The sequence below is a fragment of the Felis catus genome, chromosome C1 (assembly GCF_018350175.1).
Source record: "Felis catus isolate Fca126 chromosome C1, F.catus_Fca126_mat1.0, whole genome shotgun sequence".
Lineage (NCBI taxonomy): Eukaryota > Metazoa > Chordata > Mammalia > Carnivora > Felidae > Felis > Felis catus.
This window is the reverse complement of record NC_058375.1, coordinates 186,858,119-186,878,538: the sequence shown is the minus strand read 5'-3', so window position 1 is coordinate 186,878,538 and position 20,420 is coordinate 186,858,119. Positions and strand designations below refer to the sequence as shown.

The window sequence follows — 20,420 nt, the reverse complement described above, 5'->3', positions numbered from 1 at the left end:
TTACCAGTAGCAGTATAACGCAATTCCGAACCTCCCTTTACAGAAGTAGTTCAGTCGTGTGTTTTCTTTAACCCACTACCTCATATCTAGCAAAACATCCCAGAACTACTTTGAATTTTTTTTTTTCAACGTTTATTTATTTTTGGGACAGAGAGAGACAGAGCATGAACGGGGAAGGGGCAGAGAGAGAGGGAGACACAGAATCGGAAACAGGCTCCAGGCTCTGAGCCATCAGCCCAGAGCCCAACGCGGGGCTCGAACTCACGGACGGCGAGATCATGACCTGGCTGAAGAGAGACGCTTAACCGACTGCACCACCCAGGCGCCCCTACTTTGAATTTTTTTAATGTATTATAAAATGTATAATATCCAAACATTAGTGTTATTTTTAATCTCAGAGGAATCAGAACAATCAATGTTTTGGGGCACCTGGGTGGCTCAGTCGGTTAATAAGCGTCTGATTCTTGATTTCGGCTCAGGTCATGATCTCATGGTTGTGAGATCGAGCCCTGCTTTGGACTCTGTGCTGAAAATGCGGAGGCTGCTTGGGGTTCTCTGTCTCTCTGCCACTCCCTGCTTGTACATGTACATGTGTGTGCATGCTTGCTCTCTCTTTCAAATTAAATAAACTTAAAAAATTCTTAATTAAAAAAGATGTTTCACAGCAGAGTATGATTAAGTTTTTATATATGCAGGGGGCACCTGGGTGGCTCAGTCAGTTGAGCATCCGACTTTGGCTCAGGTCTTGATCTCACATTTCATAGGTTCGAGCCCAACATCGGGCTTTGCACTGATAGCACAGAGCCTGCTTGGGATTTTCTGCCTCCCTCTCTCTCTGCCCCTCCCCTGCTCATGCTGTTTCCCCTCTCTCAAAAATAAACACTGAAAAAAAAAATTTATATTCAAAAATTTATGCTAAAGAAAATGCTAGCTTGTGTAAGTGGTCAGTCAGGCAGTGTACAACTGTTTTTTAAATCTAGACAAGACAGAGGCAACATACAAATCTCATGGTCATCAGGTGATTCAACTGTGGATGGTTTTTCTTTGCAAATTTCTGTGTTTTCTGGGCTTTTTGTAGTATTATGATGGTATTTTAAGAATATTACTTATGGAGGCGCCTTGGTGGCTCAGTCAGTTAAGCGTCCGACTTTGGCTCAGGTCATGGTCTTGTGGTTCATGAGTTTGAGCCCTGCGTCTGTGCTGACAGCTCAGGGCCTGAGGCCTGCTTGGGATTCTGTATCTTCCTCTCTCTCTGCTTCTCCCATGCTCATGCTCTCTCTCTGTCTCTCAAAAATAAAATAAATGTTAAAAAAAAATTTTTTTTTAAGTATTATTTGTGGTTTTTTACTTGTAACACTTTAAGAGCACAATTAAAAAAATTTTTTTTGGGGGGAGCGCCTGGGTGGCGCAGTCGGTTAAGCGTCCGACTTTGGCCAGGTCACGATCTCGCAGTCCGTGAGTTCGAGCCCCGCGTCGGGCTCTGGGCTGATGGCTTGGAGCCTGGAGCCTGTTTCCGATTCTGTGTCTCCCTCTCTCTCTGCCCCTTCCCCGTTTATGCTCTGTCTCTCTCTGTCCCAAAAATAAATAAACGTTGAAAAAAAAAATTAAAAAAAAAAATTTTTTTTTATGTTTTATTTATTTTTGAGAGCAAGAGAGACAGAGCACGAGCAGGGTAGGGTCAGAGAGAGAGGGAGACACAGAATCTGAAACAGGCTCCAGGCTCTGAGCTGTCAGCACAGAGCCTGACGCGGGGATTGATTCACAGATCATGACCTAAACCGAAGTCGGACGCTTAACCGACTGAGCCACCCAGGTGCCCCAAGAGCACAATTTCTAAAGCTGTTTTCTTTGTACCATTTTTTAGTATCTTAATACAAATATAAATTTATTGAGGTAGCATTTATAATAATTATTTACTATTTGAATTTATTTTTTTTTCTCTCAGGTCAACATGCCTAATTTTACCCTAAGGGTCACATTAAAATAAATGGATGAGAAGATAAAATAATTACTTCATAATAATAATACCCTGCATTTGTGATACTCTTTAAATTCATACTTTTCTCCTTGTAGCAGTTTTATAAATTAAGTAGAGGTGGCATTTCCAAGGCAATATAAGTAAAGTGATTAGTAATCTCTAATCTTAGAGCAATCCTTTGTTGTGGGGGACCTTTGAGGGACCCAACAAACAGCACTCCTTTTCTCTATTAAAATTTAGAGCCAGATGATAGGTAAAATAGTTGGCAGAGAAACAAGCCTCATCTTTATTCCTGATAAAAGCTAAATTTAAAGACTTAACTCCCCACCCCTCAGTCTGGATGTTGGAATAGCCTCCTGGAGAAGTTTGAATTGGCAGAACTGTCACACTTGTCCAGGAGGCTGCATTTTACTTGTCCTTTCCAAGTATAGAGGAAGGGAGAAAAACAATTCTCTAGCTCAAGATCTTTGCTAAATTAGTACTTCCCAGTTAAGAAACATGCACCAGTTGGGGCAGCCTGGGGGCTCATTTGGTTAATCACCTGACTCTTGATTTTGGCTCAGGGCATGATGTTACGGTTCGTGGGTTCAAGCCACGTGTGTCAGCCTCCGCACTGTCATTCTCTGTCTCCTCTCTCTCTGCCCCTCCTCTTGCTTGCACTCGCTTTCGCTCCTTTGTCCCTCTCCCTCTCTGTCTCTCTCTGTCTCTCTCTGTCTCTCTCTCTCTCTCTGTCTCTCTCTCTCTCACACACACACACACACACACACACACACACACACACACACACAGTGGTGAAACAAAATGCCAGCCATGTTTAGGCAAAATTTCTCCTTATGGAAACAGAGTGGAGAAAAGGCTAATTTTTTTTTTATCAGAGATTAAATTTTGCATGTTATTTATCATCTGAATAATCAAAACCTTACTCTAAATTTTCTTTATCAGGGTTCAAATGTTAAACAATTTTCTTTCTTTGGAATGCCTTTTCTCTTTGCAAGTGAACAACTTTAAGGAATCTGTGGAGTGTATGACTCACATTTTTAAAAATAAATTCTCATTTTAAAAGCTTCCCTAAAACAATACAGAACAATGGAGTTACAAACTCTTTTGACATATTGTACTTTTATATTTTATAGTACCAGTTTTAAATACATATTCAAAAAATTATAGAGGGGTGCCTGTGTGGCTCAGTTGGTTAAGTTTCCAACTCTAGATCTCAGCTAATGTCTTAATCTCAGGGTTATTGAGTTCAAGCCCTGAATTGAGCTCCACGCTGGGCATGGAGCCTACTTAAAAACATTTTTTAAATAAATTTTATTAATTTTTGAAAGACAGAGAGAGACAGAGCACAAGCAGGGGTGGGGCGGAGAGAGAAGGGGACACAGAATCTGAAGCAAGCTCCAGGCTGTGAGCTGTCAGCACAGAGCCCGATGTGGGGCTCGAACTCATGAACTGCGAGATCATGACCTGAGCCAAAGTTGGACACTCAACCGACTGAGCCACCCAGGCACCCCTAAATAAAATAAATTTTAAAAAATTATGGAAACATAATAAAATTATGGAAACATGAAGTAAAAAATAATCATAAATTATATATTGAGTGTAAATATATATAGGCTTTATATTATCATTTTAGGTTGCCAATGCCATGAAAAACTCATTACCATTTGATGCTCCTGATTCTTCACAAGAAGGCCAGAAAGTACTTAAAGTAGAAGTCACTCCAACAGTGCCGAGGATTTCTCGGACTGCAATTACAACAGCTTCAATCCGTCGTCATAGATGGAGAAGAGAAGGTGAGTACAAAATTCCTGTAGCCCATTCATGGATTCTAGCAAATTTATCACTGTTTTTATAGACTAGGTTAACACATGATATTATAGTACTGTATATAATTAAAGTAAAATTGTTTTGTTTTTTAATATAGCACTGGAAACGTGGTTTAAGTGCCTGAATTTATTTTGATATAGATATATATTTTTTATAATGTAGAAAGATGTTATTTAGACTGCTCTATGAACATTAAAACAGAAAATAAGATCAAGTTAATTTTTGTCTTATTTTTGAACTAGTAATAACAATTGGAAAGAAGTTTCTTTAAACCTGTTATAATGGGAAAAAAGGTGCATGTATGAGCATTGTGGGAGAAAATTGTGTAACTGACCAAACCAATGGTGAAATACAAGCTATCTATAGAGAGTTGGTTATTGTATTTTAGATTTTTATCTTTGCTTTTCCTTTTTTTGTAAGTGCTGAATCCAGCAGTATTTCATAGGCATATGGTACTTAAATGGTCCAGCTGTCTTGCCTAAGAGATATTAATTGCCATTTTAATGATCCCTATTTTCCTGTCCTATTCATTTGCAAACCTCATATTGTTCATCTGCCTCCTTATGTGTGTGCATGCTGTGCACACACATGTAACTATATAAATAGCGTTTGTGTTTTTATCATATCCATATATACATTCTCTTATCTGCCTGGGGCAAAATGCTCAGAAAAGAATAGAACAGCACAAAAGCACTAAAATTTTATATGTTGAATCCCAGATGGCTTTGACTTCTCAAACGAGGCTGACTCGAGTATTCCTGGCTCCCCGGTCCAACACGGCTCCACTGACCTAGGGATCAAACGTGTGCAAGAGGGGGAGGTGCTGGTGCGCAGGACCCCTGAGCACGGCTCACCGGAGCCCAACTCAGCAGCAGCCACAACAGAGGGTAGGACAGAGATGAGGAGGCAGAAGTCAGTGAGGCAGTTGCTGGAGAAGGATCCTGGCTCTCTATCCCCAAGCAGAACATCTTTCCATTCTAGTGTGTGTTTCCACTATCCCAGGGTGTATTAGCTCCTCCTTGCAAAGCACACCTCCCCATATGCCTAGCACCAGGTCAGGTACAATCTTTAGTTACCATTTGTGCTGGCCTGGAATCTGCATTCTGTGTAATCAAAGAACAGCTTGGCATGGCTACTAACAAGGCAGAGACCTATCTCCAAAATGCTTGGGATTTTTTTATTACTGAGCATGTTTATTCTAACATTGGGAAAGGAAAAATGCACCCAATGGACATGACAATATGAATTGATTTCTTGTATATAATAATTTATTCCTTAATATATGAAGAGAGTTTTAAAACATTCATACATTATCTTTGGGAAATTGGACTAAAGTGGAGCTGGCCGATTTATCTCTAAGTCCAGGTTGGTCAGTTAACAAGAATTTCTTATCTCTTTGACAGAGTAAACCAGTATTGATCACTTTTTACAGTCTGTGGGTCAAGTCACCTGGGTCTAACTAGTAAACTACTGGCCTCTTTCCTCTATAAATGTGCTATCCTGGTGGACACTGCATTTTATCATTTATTGTAAATATTGATGGTTGTCTTAGATAGCTTCCAAACAGAATTGAAATGTGTTATTTAGAGTTCAGGTATCCTAGTAGATCTTGTTTCCACAATGTCGGTATCTCAAAATGAGAATTTATTTTTACCCCCAAATCACCACAACCACCACCACCACCACCATCACCACCCACCACCACCACCATCACCACCCACCACCACCCACCACCACCACCACCACCACCACCACCACCACCACCATCTGTAAAAGAACACTTTTCTCCAATAGGAAACTATTTATTTGCCGTTTTACATGTAATGCTCATAGGAGTTGGCTTTGTGAAAGAGGGAACTGTAGCCTAAGTTTTTCATTATTTAATGTATTGCTACTCTGGAACCTTTACACTAATTAATAAAATATAGCAAATAGTTTTAAAATAAGTTATATATTTTTACTTAAGACCAAACATATATGGAGCAGTTACCTTCCACCTTAGGGAAGTCTCTTGCTCTTTGGTGCATTAGCGTTTGAGCATGCTCAGTAAGAATTTAAATCTGTCCTCTGTTCCTTTGCCCATTTGCCCACATTGACCTGACTTCATTTAACAGTGTTGCATGTGCATGATCTAAGGACCTCAAAAAGTTGGTGCTGTTTCACAGAGATCCTGTGAAAGATGCAGCCTTCCCTTTTCAGTTTCTCTGTATCCCTTTGTTATCCCTGAGATAGTCAAAAAGGCATAAAAATAAGTATATGAATTGATGTTGAACCCATAGTAGGCCTAAATTGAACAACAGCCTGTTTCTCAACATTCCTGATGACTAAATGAGCCACTTGATATATATATACTACCATTCTTAGAATGTTGATTATTTGTGCTAAATGTAGTACTATGTTAATTAATGCTTGATGAAATTCTAGAGAGTGTAGGATTAGGTTGGAACATTTCTACCAGTTCATCAAAAGTCATATACTTTGAAAAAGGAACCGAAATAGTAGTTCTTTTAAAATGGCCTCTTTTAATATTTACTATCACTGGTAAAATTTAAGTTTGTGAGAGTGGGGTATTGCCACAAGGAAAGAGGAATAAGTTCCTTCAATGTGTTTGAAACTTCTCAAAAATTATTTTGCCTTTTAATCTAGATTAATTATATTTTTACATCAATTTCGGGAGGAGCTAAATTTATAAGAAAAGGCAGACATGAATGGAAAATTTCATTAAAGATCCTTTTTGGTTATCTTCCCTGCAGATCATGAGTAGAGTTATCATCATCCAGGGAAAAAAATAGAAAGGAAAAAAAGTTGTGAGACATAACTGCCTTTTTATTCCTTGAGGTTTTTTAAATAGAAGGAAGGAAATTACTAAAGCCTATGTAAAGTTTTGGTAATTCTGAAGTCTGCTGGAGCTTTTGTATTAACATCAATATTTGGCCTTTTAAAAGAATTTTCTAGTATGATGGTTTTAAATCATTTTACAATTAAAATTATATTTGTTATGTATTGAAATTGAAGGGAGACTATAAACCCATCGCCTTCCCTTACCCTGATTGTCAAGTAACATTTTATTTGTAACTTTTAAAGTTGGATTTAGGGGCGCCTGGGTGGCTTAGTCGGTTCAGCATCCAACTTTGGCTTAGGTCATGATCTCACAGTTTGTGAGTTCCATTCCTACATTGAGCTCTCTGCTGTCAGCACACAGCCCACTTTGGATCCTCTGTCCCCCTCTCTCTGCCCCTGCCCTGCTTGTGCTCTATCTCTCTCAAAAACAAATAAACATTAATAAAAAATTAAAGTTGGATTTAAAATTCTTACTAAACTGAGGACAATGCCTATAATTAAAGTATATTAGTATTCAATTGTATTGAAACAGCATTTCTTGGTATATGCAATATCTGTAGATTCTCTTGCATGGTGGCTTTTATGTTATCATCATCTCTTTTATGGCCATATTGCTTGGGCATCAGATCTGCATGAGGCAAAATTTAGATGCTACCACTAAGTCTCTCAGTCTCCTTTCCTCAGTATAAATAGATATATATCTGATGATACATTTTTGTTCACTACAGTTTTATGTTACTGATATCAATTGTGAACCAGTAAATACCTTTTCTTGGGTATTTTGGATTTCTTTATACTAACTGTAAGTAAATTGTTAAGATGCTACCATGTGAATATAATATAAAGTTTCATTTTGAGGTATGTTATATACTCTTTTGAAGAAGGGGTTGAGAGAAGTGGTGTCAGCTGCATTTTCATATGGCTTTGCATGATGGTTAATTATTAAACTGCTGGATATAACAACATGCCTTCTGCTTTAAGGATAGTCTATTTTGTTCTTCTTTTGAAGGAAGGAAATAACTAATCCATATAAGAAAATATATTTAAGAAACTATTTTTTATTTTTCCAGGTACTATGTTAAATAAAGATTGTGTTTAAATATTTTATGTGTATTTTACTTAGATAACCTATATCTCAAAGTAGTATTTGTTTAGAATTTTTTCCTAATACCTTAACTGTAATATTTATATCTATATGTGGATTCAGATTAAACCTTTCTTGCAGTCTGGCAAACATATGTAATGATGTAGCAAACTGCTATCCGTTAAGAGATTGTTGATCATACTTTCAGTAAGAGAATTGGGCTTTCTGGAAAACCCAAATTAAATATATTAGATACGCTTCTTCCCTTCTAACAAAATCCCAAGGTAAGGATTCTTTTGTTAACTGCAGTTTCTGCACGAAACATAATGGGACACACATTATCTTGTGATTATAACAATAATACATCTCAAGACTAAAAATCTAAATTATTACAGATGTACATACTATAGAAAGTTAAAATCCTTACAGCTATCTCTGCTAGTTACTGATAATCAAATATTTCCTTCACATTAATTTGTCAAGAAAATATGGAAACCAGTGAGTAGATATGCCCATAAGACAAAATATAATTACGATGTTACTGGAAACAATATACAGTTTTTTAGAGTTAGAAAATCTACTAGTTCCATGTTAAAAGCTTTAAAGCCATGTAGAAGCACTTAGCTGTTGAGTAAATGTAAAATCTTACTGCCCTTTTTAAAAAGGGTTTGCCTGTAGGAATAATGAGTTTGACATTATTCTGGGTGACTGAAATTAGAAGGGTGACTCTTGAATGGTCTGTTTTATGGTGGGTTAAGGAAGATATGAGGAAAACCTTTTGATTTTTTTAAACCAGATAGATATCATCACCTCAAATTGACAAGGGTGTATTATAAAGATTAGTAACAAAATGTATTTCACCTGAAGTTGTTTTATACGCCTAAATACTGAGATACTAAGTTTGTTTGTGGATAGTCTTACTAAAGCTGGACTAATTAAAACTGAATAAACACAATGGATAGCATATTAGAATTCTGTGCAGATTAAGATTTCTTCCCCTAAATTATTTAGGGTAAGTGTTGATTTGATAACAGGGTCACTTCCAACCTATAGCAAACATTACCCAAGAGATAAGGTCAGTTGAGTTTTTATTCACAATTCCTTCTTTTTTAACTTAGCTATTGCTGAGTCTGTCTGATTTGTTTTTTAGGTGCTGAGGGTGTAAATGGAGGAGAAGAGTCGGTAAACCTAAATGATGCAGATGAAGGCTTTTCATCAGGGGCCTCCCTCAGCAGTCAGCCAATTGGGACCAAACCATCCTCCTCTTCTCAGAGGGGAAGCTTAAGGAAAGTAGCAGCTGGGCGTTCAGCTAAGGATAAAGAAACAGCTTCTGTCATCAAATCCAGTGAGAGCCCTCGAGATTCAGTCATTCGCAGGCAGTATGTACAGCAACCAACTGATCTTAGTGTAGATTCAATCGAGCTGACACCGATGAAGAAACACCTGAGCCTGCCTGCTGGCCAGGTGGTGCCAAAAGCCAATAGTTTAAGTCTAATCCGGACAGCCAGTGCTTCCTCAAGTAAATCATTTGACTATGTAAATGGCAGTCAAGCAAGTACCAGCATTGGGGTTGGCACTGAGGGAGTTACTAATCTAGCAGCTAACAATGTTAATCGATACTCAACTATCAGTCTACAGGAAGACCGGCTAGGTCAAGCTGGAGAAGGTAAAGAGCTCCTTAGCCCAGGAGCTCCCTTAACCAAGCAGTCTCGATCCCCAAGTTTCAATATGCAGCTAATATCCCAGGTGTAGTTCTGACATCCTCTCTCATCTTTTTGCTTACCTTTTAAACTGAACATTTCATTGTACATGAAGACACTTCATCCCACATTGTGAAAAAATTGGTCATCGTAATCAGATTTGATTTAGTTTAGGTATCTTCCTACTGTATTTTGTATGGAAACAGCAATAAGGTTTTCTTTCTTCCTCCTTCCTATTATCTTCTCTTCACCTTATTCCTTGTAAATGTGTTTGTGAAGCAGTATAAAATGTATGCATCTTCCATACCTTCCTTTCTCTGTGGGTGATGTGCAATCCATCGTAGGCTGATCGGTCCCATTTCAGCACTGTGAGACTGAGGATACGTTAGAGGAAATGGTGTATATGATCCCTATGAATTGATTCTTTGGCTTTTGTTTAAAAAAAAAAAACAAAACGGGTTTGTTCTCATAATTTATAGAACTGTGGAGATTACTGGATCATATTTTTTTCTCTTTTAACCAGGAGTGCCTCAGAGATTCTGCTATGACTTTGGACTTCTCTGAGTCTGTGCAATCATTTTCTTGAGAAGCATGGGGAAAGGTGGTAGACTGCTGCACTTTTTCATTAAAATGTGGGTGGCTCTTTTTCCCCCCATCTCCTTTATCTCCAGGACACAATGTTCAGTTACTGAGGCATTTAAATCACGTTATGGCCCCCTCCTTTGGAGGGCAGGGCTCAAAATTGTTTGTTTAATTGATAATGCACTTTGTCAATGGCTCTATAGTCATTATTAACATGTCTTCCCTCCTCCCCACAAGGACATAGGTCATTTCTGTCCTTAAAGTTTGAACAACTAACAAATCAGAGAATCCAAGGGGCATGTTCTATTTCCCAGGAATGATTGACACTTTGGTGCTGGGGTTTGTTGGGGGAGGGGGAGGGGTGGTTTTTGTTTAGCTCGTGTGGGACTGTGTGTGCGAGGGGAAGTTTTGATAGGTTTTTTTCTTTTCCTTTGTGAGCTGATGATGACTGAAGTAGAACAAGTACGTCTTCAGGTAAAGAGAGGGATTTCTCAACTTGCTTTCTGTGATGTCAGACTATTGGAGAAGCCCTTTCAGCTGCTTTCTAGATGTACCTAAATTCAGTCAGATATTTTGGATTAAGAAACCTGAAGTCCTGATAGATCATATACTTTAAGGAAATACATCAGGGACAGATAATTGGCTGAAAACACTGATGCTTCAACGTGACACATTTTTATAGAACATTTCTACCAGGGGGTACTGACTTGATTTCTCCGACAAGGACCACACTGCCTTTGTGTTTAGTGTAATGCAATTTGTGTACCTTCTGATCATATATCTGCAAAAGTTTCTCATTTTTATAAAACTTGGAAATCATGCCAGTAAGCTAGATGTTGAATGTATGTAAGTATCATTTTGGTAATTGTGCTAAGAGGCTACAAAAAACATTATTAGTGAAAAAAAATTTTTTTTAGTTCTGATTTGGTTGGGTAAGATTTCAGTATAAGTTCTTTTGGGTCTCAGGCTCTAATGCTTGATTGAAAAAGAAGAGAATATATTGGTTTTTTAAAAATCAGTGTATTGTGACTTGAACTGATATACATTATCCTTCCACAAAATACATCAGAGCTATTAGTGCTTTATACATTTAGACATTTTTATTTTATTGTGAAAGAAAAATATACTGAATTTATAGAAAGCAAGTATTTAATTAACAAAGTTTAAATTTTTATCTCTACCAATTAAAATTACAGTAGATTTTGATAAAATAATCAGAAAAATGCCTCTTGTTTTTTTCCACATCTGAAAATCTCCCCTCTCCTCTTCTTATTTTAAGAGGGTTTGTTTTGTTTTATAGGGGACTTTGTTAGAATCTTTATAAGAACGATGAGATGCTTGTTTGAATTTGGTGGTCTGTAACATTTTTCAGCTCATATGAAAATGGAAACCTAGAACCTGAACTGAACTAACACAACCAATACTACTACTACAACATTGCCAAAGTCTGGGATAAAGTTAAAAGGTTATAAATAGAAATGTATTGATGTGTGTATGAGTGAGTGAGTGTGTGTGTGTGTGTGTGTGTGTGTGTATCACAAAGACATATTTTAGATGTCCCTCTTTTTTAATTTAAGGGATGTCAGATAAGTGAGTTTGAAAGCAGCCAAAAAAAATGAGGTGTAAAGATCTGTAACATCCTGAGGAAAGCAAAGTTTCAGGTATGAAAGGACAAGAGCATTGTTCTTACCAAGGGGTAAGATCTTGGCCATCAGCGGTTGATTTAGGAGGCTGATGGGTTGTTTTGATTTCAACAAGTTGTACATATGTTGGCATCTAAATCTAGCATGGTTTAAAGCGCGCGCGCGCACACACACACACACACACACACACACACACACAACAATACCAAATTACAGCAAAAGCTGTAATACATATAAATCTCGCTTTTATTTTGTTAAAAATCTTATACTTGAAAAGTTGGTTTTGAAAAACTTTCAACTTCTAAGAATTCATTTATCTGTATGTATATACATGCATATTTTGTATGTATATATACCCATTAATGTTTCATGACCCTGTAACATTTTTTCCATTCTTTTAAGTTATGTGATTTGGCTTTAATGAAGAAACATTTCATTTAGTTCAAACTGTGCATTCAGGGTCTTAGAACAGATTTCCTGTGCAAGATATAACTAAAATGGAATGAGTTTTAATAAACCATAAGTCAAATTTTCTAAGAGATTTTTTATATTCATTTGCATTATTTATTGGCATTTAATTCAAAATAGTTTTCAGATATACAACAGCTGTTACAAATATATACCAGCAATATGCATACTTTATTATTTAACAGCCTGTTGTTTTATACTTCTTACCTTTCATAAGAAAAAGTCCTTCTCTCTATGGAAAAGCTCATTACAGAGAAAATACTTGTTTTCTATAATAAAACAATCTGATTGATGCCATCTGTGTCAGGTTAGAGAAGCTGGAAGGGGGAAAATGGTTATAGTTTGAAGTACTGACCCCTACCACCACTCTTATGCTCCCAGTTACTCTTCTGTGCCTGTTTATTATAGTCAGAATTTTTGTGCTAGACGAGACCCTAGAAATAATCTAGCTAGTAGCCCAGCTCCCCAAATATCATCCTCAGGAAACTGAGACTCAAAACGGTTGTGACATGATTAAGTTCACATAACTAAGAAGCAGAGCCAGAATATAACTCCTGTCTCCCATCAAATGCATATTAACACCCACTGCCTCCCTGTACTCCTACTATGGTAAATGTGGTATGTAACTGTCTCCATTTTTGCAGTTTCTTTATATTTCTGGTCTAGTAGTTAGTGAATATAGCACATTAAGAAAAGTATGAAATCCAGAAAATATGCAGAGTAATAAACCTAGATGGGAAGTGTTGGAAATGTAGGTATCTATACCACAGATGTAAGGATAGATACATTTTTTTAATTCTAATTTATGCCTTACTATTTTCTGCCCCATGCCAGTTGTATGCTGCCATTTTATAGTTGATTATATTTCTGGGGATTTATTTACATGCAAAAATAAACCCAAAGAAATGGCTTTGATCAGTGTTTCTAGCTATTTTAAAATAACTTTTGAATCAGCCAGCCAGCTTTCACAGTCACCTAGGTGGCAAATTAATTGTATTGCACAATGGAGTATTGCAAAGAAAAGATTAAATAAATTTCATTCCATTAATTTCTAATGTTGAGAAAATAGAACCTTACATGTGCTTTAGAATAGATACAAGCAATATTTCCTTATGTAATTGAAAAAGGTTTATAGTGTGAAGTTTATGATTCCATAATGGAATGGTGACCATAATGTCATTTAAAATGTATATACCATATAAAATGTCTTAAATGCAGTAGTCTCAGCTATATAAGCTCAATATTTCCAATGTATATTCTCAAATTCCACTTAGTAGCTTTAAATTAAACTATTTATTAGACACTGGAATACTGAGAATAACTTTTCAGATTTTTTTTGTTTGCACTATTTTTGTGAATATTTTAATGAAGTGGGGTGTTTCTGCTACCTCACTTTGTGAGGTTTGTATGGGTCCATTTTTGAATACTTTAGTTAATAACAATCAGTTGTCTCATTTAATTCTCTGCATGTTCATTTATAAATTTAAAAAACTAGTATCTGTCTTTAGGGGGTAGTATGCTATTTATATAAACACTGGCAAGGAAGAGCTCTCCATTTCTAATCTTGGATTACAAACTAAGTTTTTGGTTTTTTTTTAATCAGTATTTCAGTTATGTATTTGTTTTTCAGGTTAAAAATGTTTAATAGGTCATGCCAGTGGTCAGAAAATCTGTAAGAATTTTAGAGCAACTTTTCTATACTATGGCTATGTTAAACAGTCTGAATATAAGACTTTTTACCTTTCAAGTTGAATGATTATTGTCATGTTTCAAACCACTAAGTCGGTTGAGACACTTATTTGTAATACTTTAATTTTTTTAAAGTGATTTCTAGAAACAAGTTATTTGAAAACCAACTAGAAATTATTGAAAACTTAAATTCTCAAAAATTAGAATATTTGCCAGATTATAAAATGGAATGCAGTGTGAAATTGTAAACAGTGCTAATAAAATCATGAGTCACCAGATTGGTACAATTTTCCATTTCCAGGGTGGTCATGTTGATAATATAAGGCATAAATTTTAGTATTATCTGCATTGTGTACCTAATGGGTATATCATATTGGCACTGAATATACATAGGAAATAATATTCATAAAGTCAACCAATGTGCACTTAAATTATATTAGGTTTTTGGCATTGCCAGAAATTTGTATGGTGATCCTGCCATTAGAATTAGAGGAGTCCTCATCACCCAGCCTTCCCCTATTCCATAGACACATTCCTTCTAAACCTGACCACACAATCATAAACTTTTGGTAACTTCAATTGCTTCAGTATTTTTGTACTCTTAACTATTAGTCACATGAGTAATATACACGAGAGCAAACAGTTCAGAATAGAAGTTAGCCAAAAGCTGGAAATGATGTGAAATAACTGGCAGCACAGTACAGAAATGTAGGTTCTATGTTTTACTTTGGATTTTGAGAAAATGTTTACAAATTAAGGCACATTCAGATGACTGATTTTATGATTCTAGGCTTAATATAGATTTTACAAAAATCAGAATTAAGTATAGCTTACAGTATATATGAGTCTTTGTGTCTCTGGAGGTAGGCTCAATAAGGAAATTCTTTTATTTTCAAAGAGAAAGGAACTTAATTGGACCATCCATCCCCAACTGCAGAATTGGTATCAAACTGGTTTGCTGTATTTATGTGTCAACAGCTCAGTGTTAATTGTATCAGAGGAAATTCTTCATTGATTACAAAATTTACCAAAGAAAATGTATCAACCAAATATAATTTTTTTAAAGTACCTAACTGTTAAGGAATGAGGCCCCTTTAACATAAAGGATTACTCTCTAGCCCTGGGGGAAATAAATACTAAATGATTCTTTGATCTGCAACATAGGTATACAGTACCTACAAGATTCCATTTCAGGCTTTCTTATGTCAACGTTTTACACTTCCAGCAAAAGTACCAGTTAAGAAGTCCAAATATTATTCATTATGGCACATTTTCATGTCTCCTTAAATTAAGGATTCTGCTCATCAGTATTGAAATTCCTAAAATTGGTATATTGTATGATATGATGGCTTTTTAATAATAAAATTGAGGGGGGAGTTATGGAAATGCATCTTTTAAAATGGGTAATGGCAGTTATTTCCAGTAAGTATGATACTGGCCAAAATGGTATGTTTTTACATAATTTATGTACATGATCACTCTGGGTGTTTTTTTTTTTTTCTTTGCAGAAAACATCATTAATAAAAGCTAAAATACTCATTTTTTAAATGCATGGACCAATAAGAACTAATGGATTTACTTAAACTATTAAGTAATGATTTTCGGGGGGCGGGACACAAAATGTAATTATATATTAACTAATGTTGCAAACAGATTCTATATATGTGGTTTTTTTTTTCATATCAGGTTGTAGTTTAAAAGTAACGTATTGATAGGCTATCTTGGAAACAGAAGATTTCCAATAATTCCAATAATTCCTAATGTAGGTTTTGGATTTTTTTTTAAGCTTTATCATCCACAATGAATTGAGAGATAAGTTCAATGCTCCATGTATTGTTTTAAAATATTTGTGGGGTGCCTGGTTGGCTCAGTAGAGCATGTGACTCTTGATCTCAAGGTTGTAAGTTCAAGCCCCACGTTGGGTATACAGGTTATTAAAGGCTATGAAAAAATGGATAAATAAATATTTGTAATAAGCTTAACTGCTTTCCAGTGAATCTTTTTGATTCTCATTCTAAAAATTATGCTGACTTTACATTCATTTTAACTGGTTAAGAGAAACCGTTTTTATGGTGCAAAAATTATTTTCGCACTATTTTGTCTCCTGAGCTCTCCTGAGCTACAATTTCTCAAGAGTTTTATTATAGTAATATATAGTCTGGTCTCTGTCACAATGGACAAGTTAAACAGGAGATATCCCACATGTTTGCTTCATAAAATGATATGGAATGTATAGATCAGCTCTTCTTGTTTTTTTTAAACCAGCATCAACCTACAGCTTGGTATAAAGTTCCCAAGTATTCAGAGACTCGTGCCGGTGAAAATTTAAATAGGATAGGCATGAAGAAAATATGATTTCTATTGACTGATGTCCTTTCAACCTAGGACTAGTGAAAACTTTCATTTTTTCAGAGCTGAAGAAAAAAAACGCACATTTAAAATCATTTATTGGTGCATGTAAGCCATTATCTTAACTGTCTTACTGAATTGGTTAATGCTGTTGATTGTTGAAATGTGAAACATAGTCACTGTTGACCTTGTAAATATCTGCCAGAGATGAAAAAATATTTTAAGTTATTGTAAATAAAGATGTATAAAATTCATTATCAGTCTGCAATGCAGAAACATATCTAAGATGTTAAATATTGTGTTTCTTGAGAGATGTGTAATTTTCCCCTAGATGTATCTAGTTACATTAAGACTGTAAATTTTCTTTTGTACAGTATAAAAATACAGCTTTATTTGGCTTTTGACTGGATTCCCCTGAGTTAATTTTATATCTTACCTAAATTTTACACCCTAAAACGGTCCTTCATTGTATTTTTTTCAAAGCATGCCATTTTATTCATGTATGTCTGAACTTTTTATTTATATGACACACTATTAAGGCAATTTATAAAACTAATTAAGGCAATAAATAAAGTTACATACAGCACCATAAAATAAATAACATGAAGGCAGGAATGAACTTAATACATAAAATACATGCCGTACATTTATGTTATTGTTGAGATACAAAATTTATCTATCTGAACTTTAAAACAGCCAAATGTAAAGAGAGATTAATTATATGAATTTTAGAGATCCTTAAGATAAGACAAATCAGTTTCTTAGGTAAAGCACAATTGTTTCTAGAACTGAGATGAAAAAACTGAAAATTTTCTCCTAAGGTCCTTATAAAGAAGATCCAACATTACTAGTCATTTACATTCTCTTCAGCAAGGTGTGAAAGTGCCTGTTTCCCTGTACACTTACCAGTAATTAGTTTTCTAGTCACTCAACTTTTTGGTCTTTCCCACATTGTGTTTTCTAAGATATACTTTAGCCTTCTCTTGGAACATGGGTTGAATGAAGGGCTGAGCTCCAGGCCCTCTTTTCCTTTTTTTATATATGCATTTTCTAGAAAAGTCTCGGGCCTTTTTTTCCAACCCCCCTCTTTCCTCATAGCTACTGTTCCTTGCTTATGGACCAAGACTTTATTCTTTTACTTCAGATCCAAGCAATATAAAATACTTTTTAAAAATACCTTGTTTATTATGCCTTAATTCAAATTTGCTGATATAGATGATCAGTTTCAGAAGAGAATGGTTTAAGGCAACTCACAAAGTCTGGTTTGTTGTTTTTGCCTTGATTCTGCATCTGCAGTAGTTAGGGTGGGTGAGATTCACCAGTTTGACAGTTTCAATTTTTTCCTTTTATTAAAAATGTCCTATTTGCTCATGTTGGAAACTTTAGAAAATACAGAGAAAATACAAAGGGAAAAACTAAGTTACTGTAATAAAATAGGGAATATTAACAAGATAGTAGCAACACTGCCCTAATACATATACAACTGTGGTCCACATCACAATAATTTACATTCCAGAGATTCTTCCCATGTGAATTAAACAATAACATTCATTGGGCTCTAGGACATCCCAACCACCATTATAACGACTTTAACAACTTTAAAAATTCAATAATACAACAGTGTCTGATAAGTACTGTTATTCTCCTTTTGTAAGAAAAGGAACGTTCATCTGTCCAAGGTCACAGAGCTAGTAAGTGGTACAGCTGGAATTGGACTAGACACTCAGGCTCATGGACTTGTGCACTTAACATAAGATGCTGCTTCATACAGTATTGATTATTCTCAATTATTAGTATACTTGTCCTATCCCCCACAAAGTCAAGACCCCTAAGGGGGGGGGGGGGTGGAGATTGGATCTTAGTAGAGCTAGATTACTAATAGGCAAACTAAGTCCAGGAAAGAATCAAGCCCTAAAACCCTAGGCATACATAATTATAAATTCTCTCATGTGTGGTTCCAATTATGTACCATCCATAATTGTGTACCATTCTAGAGAGGAGAAAATAGTCTTTCTGTGGTTTGTGTGAGGGGCCTAAGTTGAGAAAAGCTGACTTAGAGTATAATGAAGCAGAGGAAGCTCTCAAAAAACTTAGAAATATTTTATCTGTTTTTATCCTCATCCCTCCCCTGCAAAAAAACAAAACAAAACAAAAAAACCTGCCAGGTAGCTTAAGAAGAAATTAGAACTTTTTTGGACTGACTTACAATTATTTTAGGATTTAATGTTTTAAACACCATCAGAAAGGGTACAAATAAAGTTTTATGTTTAGAGTTTCTAAAGCTCTAAATCTGGCCCCTGGGTCCTCATCCAAATAGGATCAATATAATCCGTAATAACAACTCTGGTTTTCCTCAAGATGTTATATGAGAAACGGGTGGGACTGACTGCTTCTAAAACCCATTTGAAGGACCAGTCACTTTTGGCACTTAGGGAACAATGTTTAATGCATAGGAATGAAAACATTTTTTCTGGCCAGGTCATGCTGACCAATACAAACTTAAAATCTGAATAATTTAAACACAATTCAAAAATATTTTTTATTCTCTCCAATCAACACTCAGTGGGAAATATCCCCATTTCCTCAAAGAAAATAATCAGAATTTTAAATTCTATAGATACTTATAAACAACTTATAAATAATGGCTTTATGCACATTATAAAACTCTATGTTATGTACACTGTAAAACTCTATTCTAAAACTCATTTCCCAGAGTCTGAATAATTATGTGCATATTTTTTAAGGATTAATCTGCCAAATCTTTCATTACTAATTTGTGCTTTATGAGGGTTTTATCATCCCTGGTGTAAAAAAACCTTGGAGATAGGGGCGTTTGGGTGGCTCAGTTGGTTGAGCATCCCACTTGGGCCCAGGTCATGATTTCATGGTTTGTGAGTTCAAGCCCCAGGTTGGGCTTTGTGTTGCCAACTCAGAGCCTGGAGCCTGCTTCAGATTCTGGGTATCCCTCTCTCTCTGCCCCGCCCTTTCCCTCCTCATGCTCTCTCTTTCTCTCAAAAATAAACATTAAAAAATGTTTTTTTAATTTTTAAAAATTAAAAAAAAAATCCTGGAGACAAAATAGGATCTCACTACTGTATTCCTAGTGAGAATTTTTTTATTCCTAGATGTTCAGATAGAAGTAATGATTTTCTCCTGAGCAGGACTGAAATCAAACTGATATCTTAAAAAAAAAAAAAAAAAAACAATCTTGAGAGGCGCCTGGGTGGCTCAGTCAGTTGAGCATCCGACTTGGCTCATGTCATGATCTCTCAGTTTGTGAGTTCAAGCCCCACGTTGGGCTCTGTGCTGACCGCTTGGAGCCTGGAGCCTGCTTCAGATTCTGTGTCTCCTCCTCTCTGTCCGTCCCATGCTCACGCTCTGCCTCTCTCTGTCTCTCAATAATAAATAAACGTTAAAAAAAATTTTTTTTAAACTTGAGTAAGTGGCTCAGTCGGTTAAGCATCCAACTTCAGCTGAGGTCATGATCTCATGGTTTGTGGGTTTGAGCCCTGCATCAGGCTCTGTGCTGACAGCTCAGAGCCTGGAGCCTGCTTCAGATTCCGTGTCTACCTCTCTCTCTGTCCCACCCCACTCACGCTCTGTCTCTGTCTCTCAAAAATAAATGTTAAAAATAATTTAAAAACTGGGTAGAAATTATGTGCTGAGGCATCTGTCACTGACACTCCAGTCCTATTATACCCTTAGAAAGTGTGTGTTTAATGCATAGCATCTAGATCATTTCATATGATAAAAATTTTCATACTCCCTAACTCAGTGGTTCTCAACACCACTGCATGTTAAAATCATCTGGGGAAAATTTTTCTTAAATTTTGATTACCAGGCCACATTCAGACTCTCTGGGATTGGGATCTAGCATTAGTAATTTTAACAGCTTCCCAGGTAATTCTCATGTGCAATCAACATTGAAAACTCTCTTTAATCTTATAACAATCTTTGGCATTCATAGCTAAGCTTTCCTTCTTTCACCCAGAACCACTGACTCAAGATTTTTTTTTCCTAGAGAAATACATAAAACAGTAAATGCCAATTTAAGAGATTAATCCACTGTGTGTGTGTGTGTGTGTGTGTGTGTGTGTGTGTGTGTGTGTAGACTCATCAATGCTACACTCTGCCTTTTCTCTTCCTTTACTCAGACCACTGGACGCTATAGGCATGAATACAATTTCATTGGCCCTAACCTTAAGCCCCTGACACTTTGAGGTTCTTGTACTTCTTGGGCCTGCCCACTTTTTCATGCC

General features: G+C 36.0%; 1 protein-coding gene across 1 annotated transcript in view; it reads left to right on the top strand.

The window, feature by feature from the left end:
- The window catches only part of FAM126B (family with sequence similarity 126 member B), a 92,893-nt gene extending 76,328 nt beyond the window's left edge, over positions 1-16,565 (top strand). The window contains 3 exon segments of the mRNA XM_019838445.3: positions 3,612-3,771; positions 4,525-4,692; positions 8,881-16,565. Coding sequence (XP_019694004.1) covers positions 3,612-3,771; positions 4,525-4,692; positions 8,881-9,482 — 930 coding nt within the window. The 3' untranslated portion in view covers positions 9,483-16,565.
- The last annotated feature ends 3,855 nt before the right edge of the window (positions 16,566-20,420 follow it).